This window comes from Protomyctophum parallelum, assembly GCF_964188405.1.
Source record: "Protomyctophum parallelum genome assembly, chromosome: 6".
Taxonomy (NCBI): Eukaryota; Metazoa; Chordata; class Actinopteri; order Myctophiformes; family Myctophidae; genus Protomyctophum; species Protomyctophum parallelum.
In genome coordinates, this window is record NC_139701.1 from 1,088,527 (window position 1) to 1,114,031 (window position 25,505).

General features: G+C 42.6%; 1 protein-coding gene across 1 annotated transcript; it reads right to left on the reverse strand.

Annotated features, from left to right (window-relative positions):
- Positions 1–6,404: 6,404 nt before the first annotated feature.
- Positions 6,405–25,464, reverse strand: LOC310860975 (uncharacterized protein). The gene is made up of 15 exons (XM_083768200.1): positions 25,423–25,464; positions 22,146–22,854; positions 19,017–19,128; positions 17,326–17,381; positions 16,187–16,224; positions 15,652–15,689; positions 14,847–14,976; positions 11,240–11,399; positions 10,039–10,327; positions 9,577–9,599; positions 9,419–9,473; positions 8,834–8,876; positions 7,479–7,641; positions 6,656–6,689; positions 6,405–6,518 (listed from the first exon to the last, which is right to left on the reverse strand). Exons 1-15 carry the CDS (start codon positions 25,423–25,425, stop codon positions 6,431–6,433), a joined length of 1,941 nt encoding a protein of 646 aa, XP_083624326.1. The 5' UTR covers positions 25,426–25,464; the 3' UTR covers positions 6,405–6,430.
- Between the last annotated feature and the right edge of the window lie 41 nt (positions 25,465–25,505).

Consider the following 25,505-nt stretch of genomic DNA (forward strand, 5'->3'; position numbering starts at 1 on the left):
GGGGTGGTGGTAGTTGGGCATGACAACATTGTCCTCTCCAAAAGGCAACGTCAAGCAGGAATGTTCGTTCTTGAGTTCAGCTGACGTGTCAGCAATGTGCATGGGCTTGCAATATTGTGTGGGCATTTGTTGCTTGTCCTCTGTCGATTTCTCACTGAAGTCATGATTGTCTTGCTTCATCTGCAATTCCTCTATCCGAGCCATGGATATGTGGTTGGCTGTGACTGTGGGGCAGCTAATCCCACTCTCATTGCCTCCTCTCAGTGGTCCGTTGACAACCCATCCCAATAGAGTTCTAACAGCGTAAGGTCCTTTACCCCTGCTGTTTATCACTTCCCATGGCTCTATTGCTTCTGGAGAGTTAGTTCCAATTAGCAGCTCCACCTCAGCATCAATAGCAGCAATTTCCACAGAGTTCAGATATGGCCAAGCATACAAGTCTTCTTGCCGTGGGATGTTATCACGAGTCACAGGCATCTTTCCTTGGGTGTATACATCAGGCAGCTCAATGTAGGTGTCACCATTTAGTGCAGCGACCTCTAGTCCTGAGATGACATGACTGTTGACAAAACTTTCTTGGTTCATTGTTTTCATTAGGAATCTAGTGGTCCTTCCTCTCACATTTAGCTTCCTCATCAGTTGCTCAGAACAGAAAGTAGATGAACTGCCGGGATCTAGGAACGCATAAGTCTGTAAAGTTGTACTGCCTTTCTTTGCCCTGATCTTTACAGGCACAATAGACAAGACGCAATCCTGTGCTCCGGCCCCTATATGACCACAAGTCTTGGGAGTAGTGGCTTGACTTATTCCGTTTTCATCTTGTTGTGATCTTATTTCTTCCCATTCCTTTGCATGGATATGGAGAATGGTAGGGTGTTTCAGGTTACATATATTGCACGACAACCTACTGTGGCACTGTGAACTTATGTGCCCGACAGACAGACACCCAAAACATGCACCCTTCCTTTTTAGAAAGTCAATTTTGTCGCAATGCTGCTTCTTCTCCATCTGAGGGCACAATTCCAATCTGTGGCCCTCTTCACACATCAGGCAGGATCCTCTTGTTGGCTTATCAGGTAAGTCTCTTTCTTTTTCATTTTCAGAGTTAACAGATGCCACAGACGTAGCAAAGCTGCTTCCTTGCTCCTGTATGCGTCCCTGCGATGCTTTACTTCCAAACTTGAGTTTTGACAATGAGACTGATGTGTCTTGAATGTCTCCATAAAGTGGGTCAGAAGCAATAGCCACTTGTCTCTCCATAAAGTTCACAAAGTCACTGAAACCTGCTTGCCGGTGCCGTTTCTCCTGATGCTCAAAAGCAATGTTTCTCCATTTTTCTCTAAGTTTGTATGGTAACTTCATGATTATTGCACGTATGTTAGATGGCATATTCATTTCTGACATGTAGCTGATGTCCTCCATAGCATTACAGCAGATGCGTAGGAATAATGAAAATGCTTGTAAAGCCTTGATGTCCTCTGAGTTCACAGGTGCCCATCCAAGTGCTCTCTCCATATATGCAGTGGCTATTTTCTGCTCATTTCCAAAGCGTTCATGTAAAAGCATCCTGGCCTTCGGATACCCCCTGTCAGATGGCATGTGTTGACAGCTCTTCACCAGCTCTCTAGGTTGCCCACGAGTGTACTGCTCTAGGTAGTACAAGCAGTCCACGTTGCTAGCAGCTTTTCTTTCCACTCCATGTTCAAAGGCTCTAACAAACGTGTTGTACTCGAGAGGGTTTCCATCAAAGATCGGTATATCCCTGGGGGGGTAGTGATAGTGAAGATTGCTGTTGCACTAGTAATGCTGTGATGTCATTTTGCTTTTGCATGATTGTGAAAATATTGTCTTGGTTCTCACTGTGTCGGTTGGATTGCTGTGGTGGATATGCAGTGTGATGTAGATGTTGAGGTCTTTGTGGCATGCTGTCTTTGTCCTCCTCATTGACTTGGTTCTGTTGTGGTGGATATGCAGTGGAATATGACTGCTGAAACCTTTGAGGCATGCTTGGTTTGTGATTTGGAGCATATAGTTTTGTTCTGGTTCTTTGTGAAATGGTTTCCTTGGGCTGTGCTCCTGTTCCAATTGGCATTGTGGCTGCAGTATTGAACAGACTGTATGGCACCTGCAGCTTCTGAGACTGTAATGGCATGGCTTTGGCAGCTCCTGTGGCTGAATTGGACTGGTTGTATGGGTTCTGATGTGATAGAGTTGAGTTTGCAGCTTTGCTGCCACCTGTTGGTGGAAGACTGTATTGACGGCTTGAGGTTTGTGGAACAAATTGCACAGCAGAGGGGTTGAGAACAGACTTTGATTTTGACAGATATGAATTCATTCCATCTGTGACTCTACTTTCAATGTCAGACCCTCTGTTCCTGAGGACAGTCACCTTGGCTGTCTGAGCAGCAATTTGACTTTGCACTTCAAGCAATTCCTTTCTTTTCCGTATTTGTTCCTCCATGGCTTCCAGCTCATGCTTTTCCTTTAAGGCAGCCTCCATAGTCAGGAGTGCAGCCCTTTCAGCCTCTGCCATGATGCATGCAGAGGCAGTTGAAGACACAGAGTGTCTAGAGCTCCCACGTGACACATTTGATTTACCAGTATTAGAAACACTGTCATTTGGCCCAATATTATCCACATCCTCATTTCCATTTGACACAGCATTGTTATTTGAACCGTCATTAATATTCAGAACCTCATTTGCATGTGACACAGTATTGTGATTAGAACCATGATTGAACACAACCTCATTTGCATGATTTGACCCCTCATTGTCATTTGAACCACTGTTTCCCACAACCTCATTTGCATGATTTGACCCATCAGTGTTATTTGGACCATCCACGGCCTTATTTGCATTGATTGACACGTCATTGAATTCATCATTGTCATGTGTGGGCGTGCATTGCTCCCTGTTCGCAAGCACCCATTTTTCCACTTTGTCAATTATTTCATTTACATTGTGCATGTGACTCTGAAACCATTCAGTTTGTTTAGACATTTCATTATCAGGCAATAAAGGCTTTAATGATTCATGTGACCTTGTAGTTGTCCCACACAATTTCCACACCATTTCATGTTTGATTTGTATGATGGAAGCATTTTCATTTGAAGCCATCATTTGATCCAACTCCTTGGCGGTTTTGCACAAGTGCTTCAATCCAGCATTTCTTTCCTTTTGCAATGACATGATTTTTGCCTCCAGTGCTTTATACGTGAGTTTGGAGGGCCTTTTAGCAAGTTCATTCTCCGTTTCAGTTTGACTGACGGCTGCATTCATTTCCTGATTCCCCACGTTACTCATCTTTGTTTGTCAATCGGCGGAGTCTTTGTTTAGAATTACTCGGGATTTTCCTGTATCCCGTTGCGCGAAGGCCACTCCTTCCGCAACTTGTATTCATTCATAAATAAAGTCTCACCGTCGCTTTGATGTTTGGTCCGCGTTCCACTGCGGGCTGTTGTAGCGTGAAGAATGAGTCGGCAAGAAGGCACTGAATGGGGCGCTGTCCTTCCGTCAGTTCCGTGTCCATCCGTCTTCAAACGATTTTGTTTGGAAGCTAGTTTTTCAACTGTATGTAAAGGCAACTTTTCTAAGAAAGGATGCCAGTGAGGGATATGGTGTGAAGCTCTTTCCAACGCGTGGTGATGATGACAGTAAAGCAGGTCGTCTCGTTGAGTGCATTTAAAAGGTTTTATTTTGCTTGCAGGGTGGATAAGGCATAACATAAACCGGGTACTTAAACTTAAACAATAACTCGTGATGCAAAATAAACAAAGGATAACTCAAAACAACTGAAAACAAACAAAACACGCACGGTTGAAAAACTGTGTGGCTTCCCTGTGGCGTTTCCCAAAATCCCTGCTGCCGTACACCTGTGACACATACAAGTAGGCTGTGCCTGTGATTGACTGGACCCACCTATTCCCAGGTTGTCATAGCAACTTCACAACAAATTAATCACAGAATAAAATGATCAAATTGGCTACAACAATAATAAAGGATACATTAAATATAATATCGCCTACTGCGATCGTCAACAGTGCTGCCTGTGTCTGCTTGCAGTAACAGCAGCACAGCCTGCCTGTCACTCAAGACATATATTTTCATATATATTTTCCGTTTTAAATACCTATTTCTAAGTTTTTAACGAACAATTTCTAAAACGAACCAGATTCTATGTTTTAATTTACCATTTATATATTTGACAGTTTTCAGAACACCGAAATTAGAATTCAAATGGCCGTAAAATACACGGACCGAGCTGACTCAGCACCACGGCTGATCCCACCGAAGCCAAGCTGGCAAGAACTTCCTCCTGCCAACCTGCGGAGCGTTGACTTTATGGAACAATAATTAAAATGTCTTTTACAAGCGCCGATTTGGGTCATGAATGTGTGGTCACAGATTAGGTTGAATAGTGGCGAAGTGGTCCTTTAAATGAATACTAATTTTAATAAATGGTGATAGCCTATATACTGTATATACACACACACACACACACACTTTTTGCTATTTTTGAAAATCTTGAAAATGTGAGAATTAGGCTACTGATCTCTGGTTAACATTAGGACTAATGTTTGAACTTGACCTAAAATCTGTTGTCTGGTATTAAATTGTCATAATTTAATCACAGCTGTAGTCATTACCATTAAAACAACAGAGTAATAACGGTTTCCATTGGTTTACTTTAAACTCTCGGGGTGTAGGCTACTCATAAGAAAATGAGCTTTGTAACAAGATCAGTAACATGGTCAATCAAAATTGTTCACCTTTTCTATGGAAGAGCAAGGTGCTTTCAATATAAAATCATGACACAATCAAATAACAAAAAAATATTTTATGTGTTTAAATCTCAACAGTAAATAGTGCATTATTGTAAATTGACATACAATTCTCAAAATATGCCACTTTGAGAAGCTGTGCGAAACAGTGATGGATGTTTCTATCAGTGTAGGTTGTCATTGTCATAGATGTCAGCATCTGCAAAGAGATCAAATCAAAACAAAAGCTTCATTTGTACCCCAATGGAGGGACAGACACCATGTCCTAATCTAGTGCATGGATTCCCAAACCGGAACCCCAGTGTATTATGCATTATAGGCCACGGACCTCTCATAAATCAGAAAAGAGATTGTGGAAACAAATGGACTCTTACGGGTCAATTTTGCTCCATTTTTACTCTCTTTTGTGTCTTTTACAATTTACCATGTGGATTTTACCTGTAGATTTCACCTTGTGCGGACTGCCTTCCTTCGTGGACCTATATACCGATGCATATCTTATCTTTTGATTTTGATTTTATTGTATACTTCATGTGGACTTGCACAAAGACTAATATGTCTATGCCATTCCAGTACCTCATACCGCCCCTGTGTGTCTAACCTCAGGTTAGACACACAGACTAATATGTCTATGCCATTCCAGTACCTCATACTGCCCCTGTGTGTCTAACCTCAGGTTAGACACACAGACTAATATGTCTATGCCATTCCAGTACCTCATACTGCCCCTGTGTGTCTAACCTCAGGTTAGACACACAGACTAATATGTCTATGCCATTCCAGTACCTCATACCGCCCCTGTGTGTCTAACCTCAGGTTAGACACACAGACTAATATGTCTATGCCATTCCAGTACCTCATACTGCCCCTGTGTGTCTAACCTCAGGTTAGACACACAGACTAATATGTCTATGCCATTCCAGTACCTCATACTGCCCCTGTGTGTCTAACCTCAGGTTAGACACACAGACTAATATGTCTATGCCATTCCAGTACCTCATACCGCCCCTGTGTGTCTAACCTCAGGTTAGACACACAGACTAATATGTCTATGCCATTCCAGTACCTCATACTGCCGACTAATATGTCTATGCCATTCCAGTACCTCATACCGCCCCTGTATGTCTAACCTCAGGTTAGACACACAGACTAATATGTCTATGCCATTCCAGTACCTCATACCGCCCCTGTATGTCTAACCTCAGGTTAGACACACCTGATAGTTTTAACTCAGAAGCGTTACCTGTGGCTGTATGTACTGTAAAGTACTGTACAGTAGTTACTTATAGACCGTGAGCCAGGGGGGTTGGTCTGTACCATCTGGCTGAATAAGGCTCATAGTGATTTTTGTGAAGGTATACAAATACATAGTTAGAAAATATGTGATAGCATTGCACCCAGTGGTAGCTTTACGAGTGTTATCATGCATTTCATTTTATAACACTAGGCGAAAATTGCATGGATCAATATAAAAAAAAATACACCCCCCAAAAATGATAGTTTATTCAACGGACCGAAAGAACTAAACAAAAAAAAGCTCTCCCTGCTCTTATCTCCAAAAATGTTAATGTGTAAACATTTATGAAACCATAACCATTTACTGTTACCATGCATAATGCATAGTGTATTTGCCACATTAATATTAGTATCACAAAAATGTTGTGGTTGCACACTGATGAGCCTGGGAGAACATACCGTTAAAAGTGTCCACATCATCATAAATATCGTCCCCTTCCCTGTAAAAGAACATTGAAACTCTTGAATGGACTACAAAAACACCTTTTCTTTTTTTGTAGGCTACTGAACAGCGACACCAAATGCAGGGCATCTTTTTAGTCAAATATTAGTTATACAACGGGCAGAGGAGACTTACATTTGGAGAAGCAGAGCCCTGGAGACATATCCATCTGTATGCAGGAAGACAAGATGAAGACTTCAAAACAATGACCTGACCTAGCCTTCACGGCCATGTGAAGACTTGCCATTTAGATTTAGACAGATTCTGGGTTCATGATTAACCTGATATCCCATAGTTTCCGTAGTTTCAATGTACAGATTATTTTTGATAGTACGTACCAGTATGTTGCCTAAATTGTTCTATTGATTGATGAACTTCTACTCCATCTCATAATGGTTTAATTTTCAACAAAGCTATGCATCCATAAAATAAATTAAAATGACGAGTGAAACATTATCTTCTGGATGAACGATACTTTCAGTATTATGTGAATGTTTTATTCAACATTTATCCATTTTTCTCTCCCAGAAAGAAATTCTCCCAGAAATTCAAAACCAAGTGATCCCTGCCACAAGAGGGTGCTACGAACCTGGCTACTGGGCGTGAATTACTGGCTGCTGCAGTTCAGGCCATGAATGTAATAAACAGCTGTTAACTGACGGTGACCAGGGATCATCACCATGCTGGCTTGTGGTGGAATGTTTTTGTCAATATTCTATTTCTGCCACACACATACAAAATGAGTGGACAATAATATGACCAGGAGCACATAAACCCCCAATTTTGATATGCATGCATTAGACCTTGGACCCCCATTTCATTTCGTTTTTCGCTGTAAGAGAGTTACAGACTCATGGTGTTTAATTGGACCCCTTGTGGTCCTCAGACTCTACGCTGGGAAACAGTGACATCAAATGAGGTAAAGACTATTCAGACAGGAAGTGGTGTGTGAACCTACATCGTCTGTACTGGTTCCGACACAGGGCTTTCGTGTCATTGGTCAGTTGGATGACGTCCAGGATCTCTCCCTGTGCTACGGCCAAATCCTTCCCCCCCGGCTTCCTGATGATGCCGTTGGGGTCCACCATCATGGTGTGCAGAACCGTCAGGGGTCCCTCATACTGGGAAGAGAACATTCAGGTTTAGACCAGTACAGGGCTGAAACCATCAATTATATTCTTAGCAATTAGTCTATCGATCACGTTTTGATTCATCGAATAATCGAGAAGTGCGTTTTATATCCTAGATTTTCAGGCCACTAAGATCAGAGCAATGTGTGATTGCAAATTGAAGTGTTTAACACTGCCGTAACACTGTTATAGTGTTACAGTTGTTTTGGTGCCTGAACTGTGTTTGTGCCAAGTTTGGTGCGGATTGGAACATCAGTGCACCCGTCCACGTGGTGCCTGGTGTGAGCAACGGTGTTCATTTACTGTACATGCTCAACGAGCATAACCTGGGGCTGGGGGCATGCGTTCCCAATGACCATAACCTGGGGGCATGCGTTCCCAATGACCATAACCTGGGGGCATGCGTTCCCAATGACCATAACCTGGGGGCATGCGTTCCCAATGACCATAACCAGGGGGCATGCGTTCCCAATGACCATAACCTGGGGGCATGCGTTCCCAATGACCATAACCTGGGGGCATGCGTTCCCAATGACCATAACCTGGGGGCATGCGTTCCCAATGACCATAACCTGGGGGCATGCGTTCCCAATGACCATAACCTGGGGGCATGCGTTCCCAATGACCATAACCTGGGGGCATGCGTTCCCAATGACCATAACCTGGGGGCATGCGTTCCCAATGACCATAACCTGGGGGCATGCGTTCCCAATGACCATAACCTGGGGGCATGCGTTCCCAATGACCATAACCTGGGGGCATGCGTTCCCAATGACCATAACCTGGGGGCATGCGTTCCCAATGACCATAACCTGGGGGCATGCGTTCCCAATGACCATAACCTGGGGGCATGCGTTCCCAATGACCATAACCTGGGGGCATGCGTTCCCAATGACCATAACCTGGGGGCATGCGTTCCCAATGACCATAACCTGGGGGCATGCGTTCCCAATGACCATTGTCGTAGTGTAAATAAATTAAAGCAGCTATAAGCAATAATGTCAACATTTTAATGACTTTTTCTTTTTTGGTATTCAGACAGCCAGCAATGGGTAGAACGCTCCCAAAAAATGTAGTCTCTGTGACTACATTCTTTTGTATTCAGACGGCAGTCTGAATACAAAAACAAAAAGGTAATTCAAATTATTGCTTATAGCAGCTTTAAGTAACAAGAGATATTTACCTTAAACCTTTTTCTCAGCTCCATTTCCACTTTAGGATCTATCCTGTAACAAATTGTCAACAACACAAGCTTAATTTATACTTTGTAGTATGGAGTCAACTCCATATTGTAGTACTAACAGTGTTGCTTGCCGAAAAGAACCGATCCGTTATTTTAGTTGTAATAACCACTGCAGATGTGCAAGTCATATTGTATTAACATTCTAACATACAGATTGGTTAAAATAACAATCTATTCATTAAAATAGGTTCCAACTTGCAAATGAGAGCTAAATGAGAACAGTGGGCCTCTGCTCTACTCACAGTCCTTAAGGTGGTTGCACACTGGTGCGTTTTGCAGATCCGAAAGTAGTAGGCTATCACTAGCTGTCAGCCTGTCACCAACACCCCACTGGGCCCCACTAGAAAGCTGCGTAAAACGAATCAAATCGACCCTGATCAGAATCAGAACGCACCAGTGTGCAAACACCTTTAAGACAGTGTGTTTGAATTGAATTGAATTGAATTGAATTGAATTGAATTGAATTGAATTGAATTGAATTGAATTGAATTGAATTGAATTGCTCAACTTCACTTGGACAGATACCTGATTTCATGAGGAGGCGCGGGGAAATCCACTGGCACTGATGGACCTATAAAATCTGAAAGAGACAGAGACACAGATAACCACTAGTCTTATTCACTCAGTCTTCACCTATCATAAACATCACGAATATGAACCATTCTGACGCAGTCAGCACTCACCGTTTTCCTGTGCCCAGCTGCTGCAAAGCAGAAAAACAATAAAGAACTCAACTTAGACAGGATACAGAATCGAGGTAATACTGTACATAATTAATAGCTATTTATATACCATATCTACGGAGCCCCTGAATGGCCATGCATTCAAAATATATTTTATCTTGTACGTACAAGATCCCGTGCTCCCCCAAAGTTAAGTGTCGAAGTGTCCTAGAGCAAGACTCTGAACCCCTAATTCCTCCCAATGTGCAGGTTGGTGCCGTGCATGGTTTGCTCCAGCCATCAGTGTTATAATGTGTGTGTGAATGTAATTATGCCGTGGGTGCAAGTCCCGATCCCGACGACCTTTCCTGCGTGTCACTCCTGTGACTCTCTCTCTCCCCATTTCCTGCCAAACAAATATATACAAAAAAGCTGATTGATCGAATAATAGCCACGAAAATACACATGACCTACGACCCTCACCTGTCCATGTGGTCACCCGACTCCACATCGTAGTAGATGTCGTCAGTCAGAGGGGGGTCGGGTGGAGGGGGCGGTAGGCGGAGGTCATGTTGGGGTGGTAGGCGGGGGTGATGCAGAGCGGGTAGGCGGGGGTCGGGTGAAGGCGGTAGGCGGGGGTGATGTAGAGGCGGTGTGCAGGGGTCGGGTGGAGGTGGTGGTAGCGGATATGCATCCAACCCTTTGGCTCGAAGAACTTTACGTTTCACCTCGTCATAGTCCACATCCACACAGGTGTTACTGATATAACCGTCTGCAAGAGGACAAGACTAATAAACATCCATTTACTTTTCAGCACAATGAACAATGATATTAGCCGATCTATAAGCTCACAGCGTCTTGCATTGTGAGACATTCTGAGCTTGTAGCTCAGCACATTTTGCAATACTGACAGTTCATGAAAAACTAGATCTTCAGACCGCTATTGTTCCATATTGCACTGATCAGAGGGATGGTCAATGATCATCAAGTTATAGCCATTTGAGTGTTAAAGACTGCTGTAATACTGCTGTTGCTTGTGTAACAGCAGTATGTGTGCTTTTTTGGGGCGTTTTTTGCCTTTATTGATAGGGTACAGTAATTAGACAGGAAAGGGGGAGAGAGATGGGGGGAAGACATGCGGCAAAGGCCGACAGGCTCGGGACTCGAACCCGCAACACGCCGTCAGGCTGAATTACCAGCCTAGGTGCTTGGACCGCTCAGCCGCGGCCCAGGCCTATGTGTGCATTTTTGGAAGCAAGCTGGACTGTCCAATGTGGCCGCTGGTGTGACTATCCTCAAGCCATACCCCTGAACAGTGTTTGTGCCGCTGGTGTGACTATCCTCAAGCCATACCCCTGAACAGTGTTTGTGCCAATGGACTGTCCAATATGGCCGCTGGTGTGACTATCCTCAAGCCATACCCTGAACAGTGTTTGTGCCAATGGACTGTCCAATATGGCCGCTGGTGTGACTATCCTCAAGCCATACCCCTGAACAGTGTTTGTGCCAATGGACTGTCCAATGTGGCCGCTGGTGTGACTATCCTCAAGCCATACCCTGAACAGTGTTTGTGCCAAGTTTGGTGCACATCGGAGCAATGAAAAAAGTACATTTTGAAATACAGCATGACAAATGTTTTCGTTTGGGTTTGAGGTGGGTCGAGGCCCAAACCCAAACAACTCACAGTCTCCATTGAGGGTGCGAGCGAGCCACCGGCCGCCCGGATTGTCCTTCACCCGGAGGATCTCCACTCTGTCTCCCTGGTGCACGTTCAGGTCCAGTTTGCCTCCATGCCAGTCCTGTCGCACCTGAGCCACGTAGAGAACCTCCACTTCCCCTTTGATCTGCAGCAGGAAAGACAAACACTGCATGTTAACGCTACACACTATACTATACTTGTAGTGACCAGTTATCCTTTTGTTAAAAACACTTTTCGAGCCACTTCTTGGGCAGACTGACTATACTAAAGACGCTTGCTTGTTGTTGTTTGAATGAAATGATAGAATGTCCATTCCAGGTTGGTTTCGGTGTTAGATCAAAGTTGTTTATTTTTCTTCCTTTACAGGGTTGCAAAAAACGTAAAACTTAAACTTGTAGGATAAAATAAAGTACACAGAGATCCTTCAGTTGCAAGGTCAAAAGACTGTCTGCTTGCCAGTCTGTCACGCCCCTATTGTGACACACAGTGCCTTATAAGGTATCCTGCAGTGGGCAGAGAGCAGACAATATTATTATACAGAACACCACCACTAGAGGGCCAATAAATAAATAATATAATTAAATATAAGGTTTTGGCTCCTACAATACTGTCAACTCAACTCTGAGGGTTTACAAATGAACCCTATTGACTTAGAGTCCACAGAGTACACTCAGAGTATACAATACATTGATGATATCCTGCAGCAGTGGTTCTCCACCATTTGCATGTCATGGACCCCCAAAGCTTTAAACATCAAGTATTTATATATTTTAAAATAGCCAATATACAGACTCACAAGTTCACAACCCATCACGGCATTTTGAGAGCTTGGAGATATCTATAAATAAAGTCTCTGTGCGTACGTACGTCTGTAATCCACGTAACTCGAGAACCGTTTGCCCCACCGACTTCAAATTCCACCACACCACCACAGGGAGTGCAAGTGCCTGGTGCCGAGTCCGTCGGATACACAGTTGTCTAGAACCAGCACAAAAGCCTCTGCCTGGGATCTGGCCCTGATCACCCCTATATCTCCATATATGGAACTGGCCTGTTCTGACATCACAGTCTTTGTTCTTCACAATGTGTTCTGACATCTGCATAGACTCCATATTTGGGCATGCCTGACAAAGAACTCCATATGGGCATAAAAGGGACACAGACATAACTACAACTGCACTCTAACCCTAACCCTAGTAGGCCATAAATGGCCAACTAGTGCGCAAGCAGAGCGCGCATGTAATGTTTTCACCCGCTGTAAACTGTCAAATCTCAGTATCTCTGTGAACGAACGTTTGAAATGATTAATGTTTAGATGTAATTATTTGCTACCTACTATACATGTAAACATTTAGTATTAAGTATGATTCTAGTTTCTATCTATATAAGAAATACTGTTTTATTGTTGTAGATATATTCTGGATCCCTTTTTTGTTTTTCAGAGACAAATAAATCATTTATATGTGTTGAAAAAAAAGGTATATAAACTGAATTAAAATATGTTATACAGTATACTTTTTCTGTAAACGGTGGAATCTCAATATCTCTGTGAAGGAACATTTGAAATGTGTAATTATTAGGTGTAACTATTTACTACCTATCTACTTTATGCATGTAAACACCTATAAAAAAAAGTATATAAACTGAATTAAAAAAACTATTTTAATTTTAAATCTATTTCATGTTGGACTATAGTGATATTAATACTAAATCATGATCAGAGTAATATGTGTCTCTAACTTCAATTTCTATACTAATACTTTCACATTTGTTAAAATATACATGATCTAAAATATTTCCGTAATCTGTAGTTGGATTTGTATTTAATTGTTTAAAGCCTAATTTTGACATGTAGGTCTTTATACTTCTTTCTATCTCAGTATTATGGTCTTCATTGAAATCTCCTATTATCAAAATTGCAGAAGTCGGAGATGATATATACTTTACCATGTTTTCGAGAAATGTGTTTAATTTTGAAAGGTCTGTTTTAGGTGATCTGTACATAAGTAAAGTACATAAAGTAGAACATATATATGTATGACAGAGCTAGTCATACACATACACACCACGTACTCTGGTCCCAGCAGATCAGGCACAATTTGGTATTTTATTTTTTATTGATTATGTATATAGTATACGTATGACTAGCTCTAAATGATGACGTAAGAAATATATATAGTATATATATATAGTATATAGGCATATACTATATATGTATACATATATACTTCTTTTCTATACTGTATAAAGTGTGTAGTTGTAAGTTGATTAGCGGTATTCTGTGGTCACTTTGGTCCAAAAACCGTGACAGCTGTTCCGCCATTTGAGGCTTACGCAGAAAAACATCAAATCTGTGCCCGTATTGCTGGACCAATGATGACGAAATGACCATATTTCTTACGTCATCATTTAGAGCTAGTCATACACGTATGTGTATGACTAGCTCTAAATGATGACGTAAGAAATACGTGTATGACTAGCTCTAAATGATGACGTAAGAAATATGGTCATTTCGTCATCATTGGTCCAGCAATACGGGCACAGATTTGATGTTTTTCTGCGTAAGCCTCAAATGGCGGAACAGCTGTCACGACAAATGAGACAGGCCGACCACATTACTTGCGCGCTCTGCTTGCGCAAGTAACTAGGACTGCACTCTGTCGAGTGCATACTTGCTTGTTGCACACTAGTAGGCCATAAATGGCCAACTAGTGCGAAAAAGTCCTTTCGACCGCTGTAAACTGTCAAATCTCAGTATCTCTGTGAAGGAACGTTTGAAATGTATAATGTTTAGATGTAACTATTTGCTACCTACCTACTTTATGCATATAAACACCTAGTATTATTAAGTATGATTCAAGTTTCTATCTATATAAGTTTGGGTGAAGAGCTAGTCATACACATACACACCACGTACTCTGGTCCCAGCAGATCAGGCACAATTTGCTATTTAATTTTTACTGATTATGTATATAGTATACGTATGACTAGCTCTAAATGATGACGTAAGAAATATGGTCATTTGTGGTCATTTGGTCCCAGCAAAACAGGCACAGATTTGCTGTTTTTCTGCATAAACATCAAATGGCGGGACAGCTGTCACGGCGGAAGAGACCGGGCGAAAAACATTACTTGCGCGCTCTGCTTGTGCAAGTAAAAACTGGGTGGGGCATTCATTTCCAACTTGGATCGTTCCAAGTAGGCTAGTGCCCAATGGGCACCGCTCTAGTAATAATAATAATATAATAGGGCTAATATAATAGGTATGTGTTTAAACTGTTCGTCCTTTTGCTGCGGACTGCCTGGGAGCCACTCAGGGAGGAGTCCTCCCCAAACCACACCACAAACATTCACTCAGGGAGGAGTCCTCCCCAAACCACACCACAAACATTCACTCAGGGAGGAGTCCTCCCCAAACCACACCACAAACATTCAGCCACTCAGGGAGGAGTCCTCCCCAAACCACACCACAAACATTCTTTGTAAACTTGTTTTTAAAAAGTGCTATACAAATAAAGTTATTATTATGTCACACAGCTCTCTTACTTTTCATGGACAGATGGACATGCAGGTGAGCATTTCCACATCCTACCTGGAATTTCTTCCTGAACTCACGCTCCCCTTTCAGTCTCTCCTTTTGTTGTCTCTTGTCCTCCTGCTGTCCTTCTGTCTTCACCTCTGTCTTCTTCTCAGAGAATCCCTTCTTCAGTTCCAGTTGGCTTCTTTCAGAATGCGAAAGAAAGAGAAACATATCACAAAAAATGTGATAATATATCACTAAAAGTGGTTCTTTGTCTTTGAGAATCATATAGGAAACCTATTTTGGAGATACAGTTTCGCAGGGGTTCTCAAATGTTCTCAAATGTTTTCATGTCAATGTAGCCCCTAGACTCTAGGGGCTCCATTGAAATGAAAACATTTGAGCGGGGTTACATCAAGAACCCCCAAATTAATTTGTATTTGGCCTGGACCCCACTTTGAGAACCATTGAGCTAAAGGGTGTCTGGGGGCCCGGTGCGGGTGTCTGGGGGCCCGGTGCGGGTGTCTGGGGGCCCGGTGCGGGTGTCTGGGGCCCGGTGCGGGTGTCTGGGGCTACAGCCCCGGAAGTTCGTTGAATAGCCCTGGAACTCAAAAAATACAATTAAAATAAAATAGCCTGTCATCTGTCATAACATTGACAAATTAAAGCCCTTGAAGATAATATGATACTGCTGATCAAAAAAGTGTTTGGGATCTCCTCCCTGTGCCATTCCTATAGGTTCACATTACTGGCATTGTGTGGGCGAGAGTGCAAGAGATAAAAGTCCTTTGTTGTCTAGGCGTTCCATTTCTTTATCTGTAATTTAATTGAATTTATTTATATTTGTTATTATTATTTGCATCTGTATTACACTTACTCGTCAATGATTTCATACACCTCACTGTCGTCACTCCCCTAAAAGAGAAAACGTCCAAGAACAGATTAGTTACCGTAATCACTTTAATATACTTCAAACACGTCCGTCTAGTTTTCTTTACCTGAACACACTTCTGAAAAGCTTTTTAGCAAAGCGGATATAAACTGTAAATAACAACACATACCATATTTTAGTCTGTTATTCTGTTCGTTAGAATTAGTCATCATTCTCCCACGTTCACGTACACAAACACACAGTTCTTCTAAACACTATACACATCTTGTCTTCATGATTCAGGGTACTGTAATTGTCCTTTACGTGGGCCATGAGCAGGCTAGTGCATGTTCAACAGGAAATTGTCCTAGATAAACCTAGCTGGTGTATTTATTTTAGTTACACATACAACATTAAAATGCACAATAATGCATTGCATGGTTTGCTGGCAAGTGACACCAATCTGCTGCTCTTATTGCACCTGCAAAATCTACATCCTATGTTTTAAAATCTGGCGTTATGATTAATATTGTGTCCTTACTCCAGTCAAATGCTGTGAACTGCAGTCCGTCCAGGAATCTGTGGATGAAAAAACAGAAAACAGAAACTATATTGTCTTCATTGGGACATGGTAGTGCATTTATTGAAAGGATTCAGGAAAAAGGCTTGCAATTCACCTTTTTATTGCTGCAAACTTTATTCAGACAGGGCAAACAGTGTTTTAAAACGTTTTGGAGCATTTGATTTGGGAGTCTTTTTTTCTAAATTATTTCACTGTCCTCGCAGTTTAGCTCAGCACCAAGAAAGTATGTGTGTTAAAATGATCTTTTGAATTTGTCTTCAAAGAATACATGGATGTAATATAGCCAGTTAACCAGGAACACAGGGTCTTATTGTCTCCACCAGGCCGAAGGCATGGGGAGAGAGTATGTTTTGCACTCCGTCCGTCCGTCCGTGTGTCCGTGTGTCCGTCCGTCCGTTAGAAGCTAATCTCGGCCACCGTTAACCCGGTCGATGCCACATTTTGCACACACACTCCCTGGATGCCAACGATGAACCTCTGCCCCAATATTTCCAGAACGGCCTGTTATAGCGCCACCAGGAGGCCGCTTTGTGCAAAACAAGTTTTTGCACAGTACACCTACAGATTTTGTCCAAAAATCCCGCAAATCGTTCTATCTCCATACTGTCATGTGCTCAAGACGGATGTGTCTGATATTCCATCCTAATTGGCTAACATTGGCTTTCAAATTTTGCAGGATTGGCCTGTTTTGAACAAAAAACCTCAAATCATGAACGCAGCGTGCAATTTCACGTGAAATCTTTCACGCACTTTCCTACTAGGCTGAGGAATATAGCCCACCCATTTCACATTGCCCTGTTATAGCGCCACCAACAGGTGGATTGTGCATGCGTGCCATCAACACGGATCTGCACCATTTCCCATATTCCATCCTGATTGGCAAAGATTGGAACAAACAAACAAAAAACATGTTTATATTACTCCTAAATATTCCTATCCTCCTGGTGGAGACCTGTGCCCAGAAGGGCACTTTTTCTAGTTATCTACTGAAATTTCAACACTACCATGTAAGTAAAACAACAATAGATAAAAACCAATCAAAGTAAGAGTTAAGCAGGTTGCATTTTAAGAAGCAGAAGAGCTAAGATGTCACATACCATTCCTCTCCAAGGTATCTATGTCATCATAGGTGTCCTGGTCCTCGTCAGATTGACTTTAGTCCATGGACAAAAGAAAAGTGAATTAAAACAAACAATAATACTTACAAATATGACAATGCATGCATTGTTGCAATAATTGTTGTCTTTTTCATTAGCATTTGTAAAGTCAACAGCATTGACTTTACAAATCTATATCATCTGGGATTACTTTCACTGTACATAGGTCTTCTCTGCTTTATTGTGTTATTTACAATTTACAATTTACAATTTAGGCATTTAGCAGACGCTCTTAATCCAGAGCGACTTACATTTAAGCAAGAACAAAAGCATGGGAATACATCACATAATATTTAGCAGCTAAATCCAGAGTTTTCATGTACGGGTCCACACAATAAAAGCCTCATTGTAGATTTATACATTACTCAGCTTTAACTGAGAGTTTATAAAACCAAATGGACCATTTGGTATACCGGCACACATGTGCATGTTCAGAGTTAAAGTTGGGAGAAAAGCCCTAGGCTTTTCCAACTCAAACACTAAGGCTGACCTTAGCCTACACTGTGACGTGAGCGACACAGCTGCAGATAATCAAAATGAATAATGGGTGTGTTAGATGTACTGTATAGGTGCATCAATGTGCATTTATAATACTGTTGACTACTGTCTGTGATTGCACATTGGCACACCAATGGGTCTTTGATTAGCCACAGATGCATTTCTTACTGTACATATTTTTAATCTGATGTTGTCTTTAACCTGGACTAAAAAATATATAATAATAATACAAAAATCAGCCTATAGGGTTGCATGCCCCTTTAAACGAGCACTCCAGATGTGCAGTGGAGAGAAAGTGTTTGACAGAGGTGGAAGTAAAACTTAGCAATACCATATCACTTGAGTAAAAGTTAGAGTTGATATAGAGGATATATGTCTCATGGAGAAACTGACACACCGCTTGAGACTCCAGGAAGAACAAATGGACAATATTCAAGGCCAAACATAAGTTTTGGGAACATATGGAACAAAGTCAAAAGCCTAGGATTATATGACATAGTATGAAAGTATTCATACTTTTAGTATGTAAACAAAGTTGATTCGGACAACATCACTAAACCTCGTAATGTTATATTATATATCATATATAAAAATGTTATATTGATATAACTCAGACAATATATTCTTATAAAAATGTTAACTTCCTGTTGATTTTGCCATTTTTATTAGGAAGAAAACACGGACTGGATCTGTGGATCCGGATCTCCAAATACCGATTTTTTATATATATTTTTTATATATATATATATTCTTTTTTATATATATTTTTTTATATATTGTTTTATATTTTTATAAAAATATATTGTCTCTGAATCAACTTTGTGTTTGTTTACGTACTAAAAGAATGCCTTTGAGAGCTGTTTCAACGTACAATGTACATTAAGTCAATGAGAAGCATATTTTGAATTATCAATTTCTAATCACTGGAGACATTTTCTGATTTCTTGTCCACATTTGGAGTTACATCAAAGCAAGGGAACTACACAACCCAAACCTCTACCAAAGTGGTCTTGCACTTTAAGTGAAATGTAAAGTATCTAAAAAATGTAAATACCCAAGTAAAGTGAAAGTGTAATTGTACATGAGTTCAGGTCTTGGGTAAATGTACTACTTTCCATCAGTGGTATACTCACATAGGGTCGCACTGGCGTGGAAGGCTGCTGGGTTTGTAGGGGGGTCTCGGGGGTCCAGCGGGACTGACTAACCCAGGTAGAGACAGATTACTGCCTCCAGATGACAGAGAACCTGGACAGGAACCATAAGATCATCATCGTTCTGTTTTAGAACTATTATTTCTATGTAAACAGTATTTTATCTGGGAGATGCTTCCATGTAAGTGGAATCTTTTGCTGCAGCATGCATCCCCTTTACATGTGCACACATTCACATCCGGAAGCGAATATCTTCATCTTCTATGAATTGAGTATGGGCTGATTCATACTCCTATTTTACCGCTGTTTCGGCGCTGTAGTGCCGAAATGATTTCGGCTCGTCAGAAAATTTCAGTAGCACCGAAGAGCCGACTTTAGGACGGTACCTCAAATGACCCCGAACCTCAAATGACGTCAAATTGTAGTCTCTACAGCGCCGAACCGACTTTTATTCGGCTCTAAAATAGCAGTATGAATCGGCCCTATGAAGGAAGGACTCAGATGGAAACAAGCCATAGCCTTGTATTGAACTGTACTTTCCTGTGCTTTTTTCTGCAAACTGTTAATAAAATATTCAATCATTCAATCAATACAAACAACCATAGTCTGCTACTGTTGGTCGCTGGAAGCTGCCCAGTAACCACAGTCTGATACTGTTGGTCACTGGGAGCTGCCCAGTACAACCACAGTCTGATACTGTTGGTCGCTGGAAGCTGCCCAGTACAACCACAGTCTGCTACTGTTGGTCACTGGGAGCTGCCCAGTACAACCACAGTCTGATACTGTTGGTCACTGGGAGCTGCCAAGTACAACCACAGTCTGCTACTGTTGGTCACTGGGAGCTGCCCAGTAACCACAGTCTGATACTGTTGGTCACTGGGAGCTGCCCAGTACAACCACAGTCTGCTACTGTTGGTCACTGGGAGCTGCCAAGTACAACCACAGTCTGATACTGTTGGTCACTGGGAGCTGCCCAGTAACCACAGTCTGATACTGTTGGTCACTGGAAGCTGCCCAGTACAACCACAGTCTGCTTCTGTTGGTCACTGGGAGCTGCCAAGTACAACCACAGTCTGATACTGTTGGTCACTGGGAGCTGCCAAGTACAACCACAGTCTGATACTGTTGGTCACTGGGAGCTGCCCAGTAACCACAGTCTGATACTGTTGGTCACTGGGAGCTGCCCAGTACAACCACAGTCTGATACTGTTGGTCACTGGGAGCTGCCCAGTACAACCACAGTCTGATACTGTTGGTCACTGGGAGCTGCCAAGTACAACCACAGTCTGATACTGTTGGTCACTGGGAGCTGCCAAGTACAACCACAGTCTGATACTGTTGGTCACTGGGAGCTGCCAAGTACAACCACAGTCTGATACTGTTGGTCACTGGGAGCTGCCCAGTACAACCACAGTCTGATACTGTTGGTCACTGGGAGCTGCCCAGTGACCACAGTCTGATACTGTTGGTCACTGGGAGCTGCCCAGTAACCACAGTCTGATACTGTTGGTCACTGGGAGCTGCCCAGTGACCACAGTCTGATACTGTTGGTCACTGGGAGCTGGGAGTTGAGCCGTACAACCACTAGTAGTTATGCATTAAAGTAATTAATCCACTATGTAGTTATGCATTAAAGTAATTAATCCACTATGTAGTTATGCATTAAAGTAATTAATCCACTATGTAGTTATGCATTAAAGTAATTAATCCACTATGTAGTTATACATTAAAGTAATTAATCCACTAGTATGTAGTTATGCATTCAAGTGTGCCATCATTATGCTACCACAAACAAAAGGGAGATAGGAGGGGAGGAGTTCTCAACCACAGTGACAAACAAACAAAAACAGGATGTATCACCTGATTATATCTTGTCCCTCCGTTTTGATTGTCCTGTCTGTAACTGTGTGATTGTTGCTAAACTACTTCTCTCTTGAGAATGAGAGATTACAGATGACCTTATTATTGTTGGAATATTAAGTCATATTGTTCTTCCTGTACAGGTTCCTATAGTTAAACCCAGCCCTATTTGAATCAAATGCACTGTCATGGACATGGTTGGATTGGAACACTAGCTGGCAGCCAGCTTTGTATGAAGACATATAAGCTTCATACAAAGCTGTATAACATATGAACACAACAGTCAACATGGATAACAAACTAAAAAAAAAAATATATATATATATATATATATATACCATAATAAGTAACATATCATTGCACTGTAGGCCTAATGCAAATTCACACACACAGACCTAGTTCCAACCATGAGCCTAAGCCTAACAATAAAAAACAACAATAAAGGGTCCTTAATAACTACGGTAAATAAGGCCCTCATGAATCCTTATAAGATGGTTATTATCTTCAAATTCAATACCACTCAAAATATCCTTGATCAATGGACGTGTAAAAAAGAGTGCACTCATCAATGAACACTCATCTTTTAGTTTCTCTAATAACATGAATCTTGGTTGAAAAAAAACAAAGTTGTCCCTTAAGCATCGTAAATCCAAATTATTTTTGCCACAATAATCGGGTGATTTTCATATCATCCCATCCCCATCCCCCCCCCGGGGGTCAGTAGGCGCTGGCCTTTTCACTCTTCACTAAATCTCTGGTGCATGTCTCCACACACACACACACACACACACACACACACACACACACACACACACACACACACACACACACACACACACACACACACACACACACACACACACACACACACACACACACACACACACACACACACACACACACACACACACACACACACACACACACACAAACACACACACACACACACACAGTGCATTTTCACCTTTTCTCAAAAAGATCATAAATAAAACCTATTATGTGAATGTGCCGATTAGTATTTCGTTTTTTTTATGACGTTCACTTGATGTGCACTTCAGACATCTTTCAGAGAGGTGACTAGTAAATATATTCAACAGCTATTTTTATTTCTAGTCCCAGCAGAGTGCAACATATAATACTGTATCTCTACTGAATCCAAAGCGTCCTCCACGAACTTGCTTTAAACTCAAATTTCTCAACTATCTCAATGAAGAGAAAACACAAAAAATAACCCTTCTGAAAGTGAATTACCGTCGTTGTGCTTGAGGCGGACAGGATGTGTGACGGGTGACGGCGGACCTTGCTGAAGTGACCCTCGTCGTACGGTCCTCTGGCAGTAGGGTTCCAGGTTGACGTGTGGGGGCCGTTTGGGTCTGGGCGGCTGGGGCCCCGTGGTGGGGGGCAGGGGCTTCCTCAGCGGCGCCACCTCCGCTTGGATCCTCTGGCTGGCTGGCAGTGGCCGGACGGAGGTCGCCGCGGTCAGGGGTTTGAGACGAGCCGGCTTGGCGGCGCCAGACGGGCCGGGCCTCTGGTGGCTCAGCATGATGTTCTGGAGCAGCTCCTCAGAAGGCCTGATCCGGCCACACGAGTTGGCCGGCCGCGTGCTGGCAGCCGCCCTGACCACGCCCCCAGGGGCCAGAGGTCGAGGGAACACTCCCAGTGGTCGAGGTCCGGGGCTTCCCGTTTCCGTCCTCGCAGGCCCAGAGAACCTGGGTAGCCCGTGAGAGGTGGAGGGGCTCGACCCACCGGAAGGGGAGGGAGGAACCATGGGTGTCAGTTTGTGACGGGCCACCCCGTTTTGGGAAATACGTCCCCCGTGCTGCCCAGGTCGCGGCAGGACCTCTCTCCCAAATCCGGGGAGGGGATATCTGGCGGGTCCGGCGTCCTGGTGGCTGCTGTGGGCCATCTGAGCGCTGGTGTGGAGCCTGGTCCTCAGAGCCTTGACGTCCGCACTCTCACCCTGACAAGGAGACAACGAGAGGTGAAACTCAAATGCAGAGCTGCTGCTCTGTTGCTTGTTGTAGAACGGAAGTTAGCAATGTGACAGCACAAGGCAACCCCCAACTCCTTTCCAGACACAACACACACACACACACACACACACACACACACACACACACACACACACACACACACACACACACACACACACACACACACACACACACACACACACACACACACACACACACACACAGTCACACACACACACACACACCTTTTAATGGCATTAACAAAATGTGGTCACTTTTAACCCTAATGCACAAAATAGCCAATCTACAAGAGTGTAACGATGTGCTGTGTCTGCCATTTACGATCTGCTGTTTTCGCAGTGCACAATATTTTGTGTGAGAACTATACAGATTTAGAAAGCATTTGTAGAATTGGCCTCAGGTCTTAATGGTTTAAAGTTAAACTTTAAAGTGGTTAAACTCATTTTGCCATGCAGGGAGCCCCTCCCTGGAACCCCCTCAAGGACCCCTGTGGTTTCCCCCACTTTGAGAAGCACTGCTGTCGTTGTGTTTTAAGCTGAACCATAAAACTAAAACGACAGCAAGATGACGGGATGAGCAGGAAGTGCTGTGTGACCACACACCTATAGTGTGCTCTGCACCTGTAACCATGGCAACGGCCCTCGCTGTCACACTTTGGACCAATGAGCTTCATGCTCTGCTAAGGATCACAGAACACACAGGAAGTGGATGGATAACCTGTGTGTCTGCTCTGTACCACAACTCACAATGCATGGCAATAACACACAGACTGATAGGTGTGTGTGTGTGTGTGTGTGTGTGTGTGTGTGTGTGTGTGTGTGTGTGTGTACAACTACTCACATAATTAACAAAAATATAAACTTAAATTTGAAAAATGAGAGATGAGAGATGCACTTCTGAAAAAGATTAGCTTTATAATAATATTGTGCAATAAACCAGGCTCGCGCACACACACACACACACACACACACACACGGGGCGGCGGTGGCTCAGGGGTAGAGTGCCTGGATGGTAACCGTAAGGTTGCCAGTTCGAACCCGGGCTCCCCCAGAGTTACTGTCGAAGTGTCCTTGAGCAAGACACTGAACCCCTAATTGCTCCCGATGTGCTAGTTGGTGCCTTGCATGGTTTCTGCTGCCATCGGTGTATGAATGGGTGAATGTAATGCACAATCTCTGTAAAGCGCCTTGGATAAAGGCGCTATATAAATGCACCATTTACCATTTACACACACGGTTGACTATTATAAGAGATAAGACACAGCACATCACACACAACTCACTCACAGTCTCTCTCACACACACACACACACACACACAAGGTTGACTATTATAAGAGATAAGACACAACACATCACACACCACAAACACAGGCAGCGGTGGCCGAACGGTTTGCGGAGCGGTCTTGATATCGGAAGGTCGCTAGTTCGTATCCCCGGACCGGCACGTTAAAATTACCACCGCTGAAGTGCCAAGGCATTGAACCCCTACCATGAAATGTTCTATGAGCAGGGCCTGGCTGTAAACAAGTTCTTGAGCTTAGTCCAGTTACCCTGGGTAAACATGGTAAAAACAAACTCTCACACACACACACACGGTTGACTATTATAAGAGATAAGACTAATAGGATATAATAATGCTGCACAGTAGTGCAGCAAGTCAATGAATAACAGCTGGATAAAGCTTCCTATAAGCAGTGCTACTCTTTACACAAGTCACTTTCCAACGTCACATTATTTGCTTCACATCGGCTGAAATGAGACGAGATTTAAAACAATACTGAACTAATTTTTACTGAAGCAAACCAACCACGTTCGCTTTTATCCCACAACAGGGTACTGTGAAGTGAAACTGAAGGCTCACCACTGAACTGCAGTTTCACATGACAATATGAATGTGTTAGTTTACCTGCCAAAACAGACTATGCAGACTAGATACATCTGTAACTGTGAGTTACTTTAGTTAATTTGTACACTCTCATTGTTATGCATGGCTTATTACCAATTGTACACCCAGAAAACTATCATTTACATTATGTAATCTAGTTACAGACTTTATAGTATAGTATTAATATATGTATGAGTCTTAAACCAGGCCCCCTCTGGTGTTGACCGTTACCATTGCATGGTTATGGCACGTAGCCTAGACGTCAGGGTTTAAATTGGGACTGAAGAAACACATTTGTGATGACGGCTATGGCTGTTTTCCTCCCAAGGAGTGTTTTTTGTGCAAAACTAATGCTTGGAATGGATTCAGAATCATGAAAACCCCCTAGTTTCATATGTCACATGCTACTTAAAGTAGTACTTTTTTGCCTTATATAGGATGTTAATGGTATGGTCACATATTATGCTATAACTTTTATAACTTAAGTTGAGTTGAATTTCAATCTTTTACATGTTATTAGACACCTTTAGAAACATATTGGTGAATACATTTCTTGGTAAGGATTTAGTTCCCAGATTTTCATAGCCTAGGTTTCTCTAACAACCTGATTACATAGAAGAGAATGAGAAAATTCAGATTTGTACTTACCATGTTTGCTAGGATGATTATTCTATCAAAGTTTGTCGTTAATGAACGTCTCCATGTTGTAACCCTGTAGAGACTGATGGCCT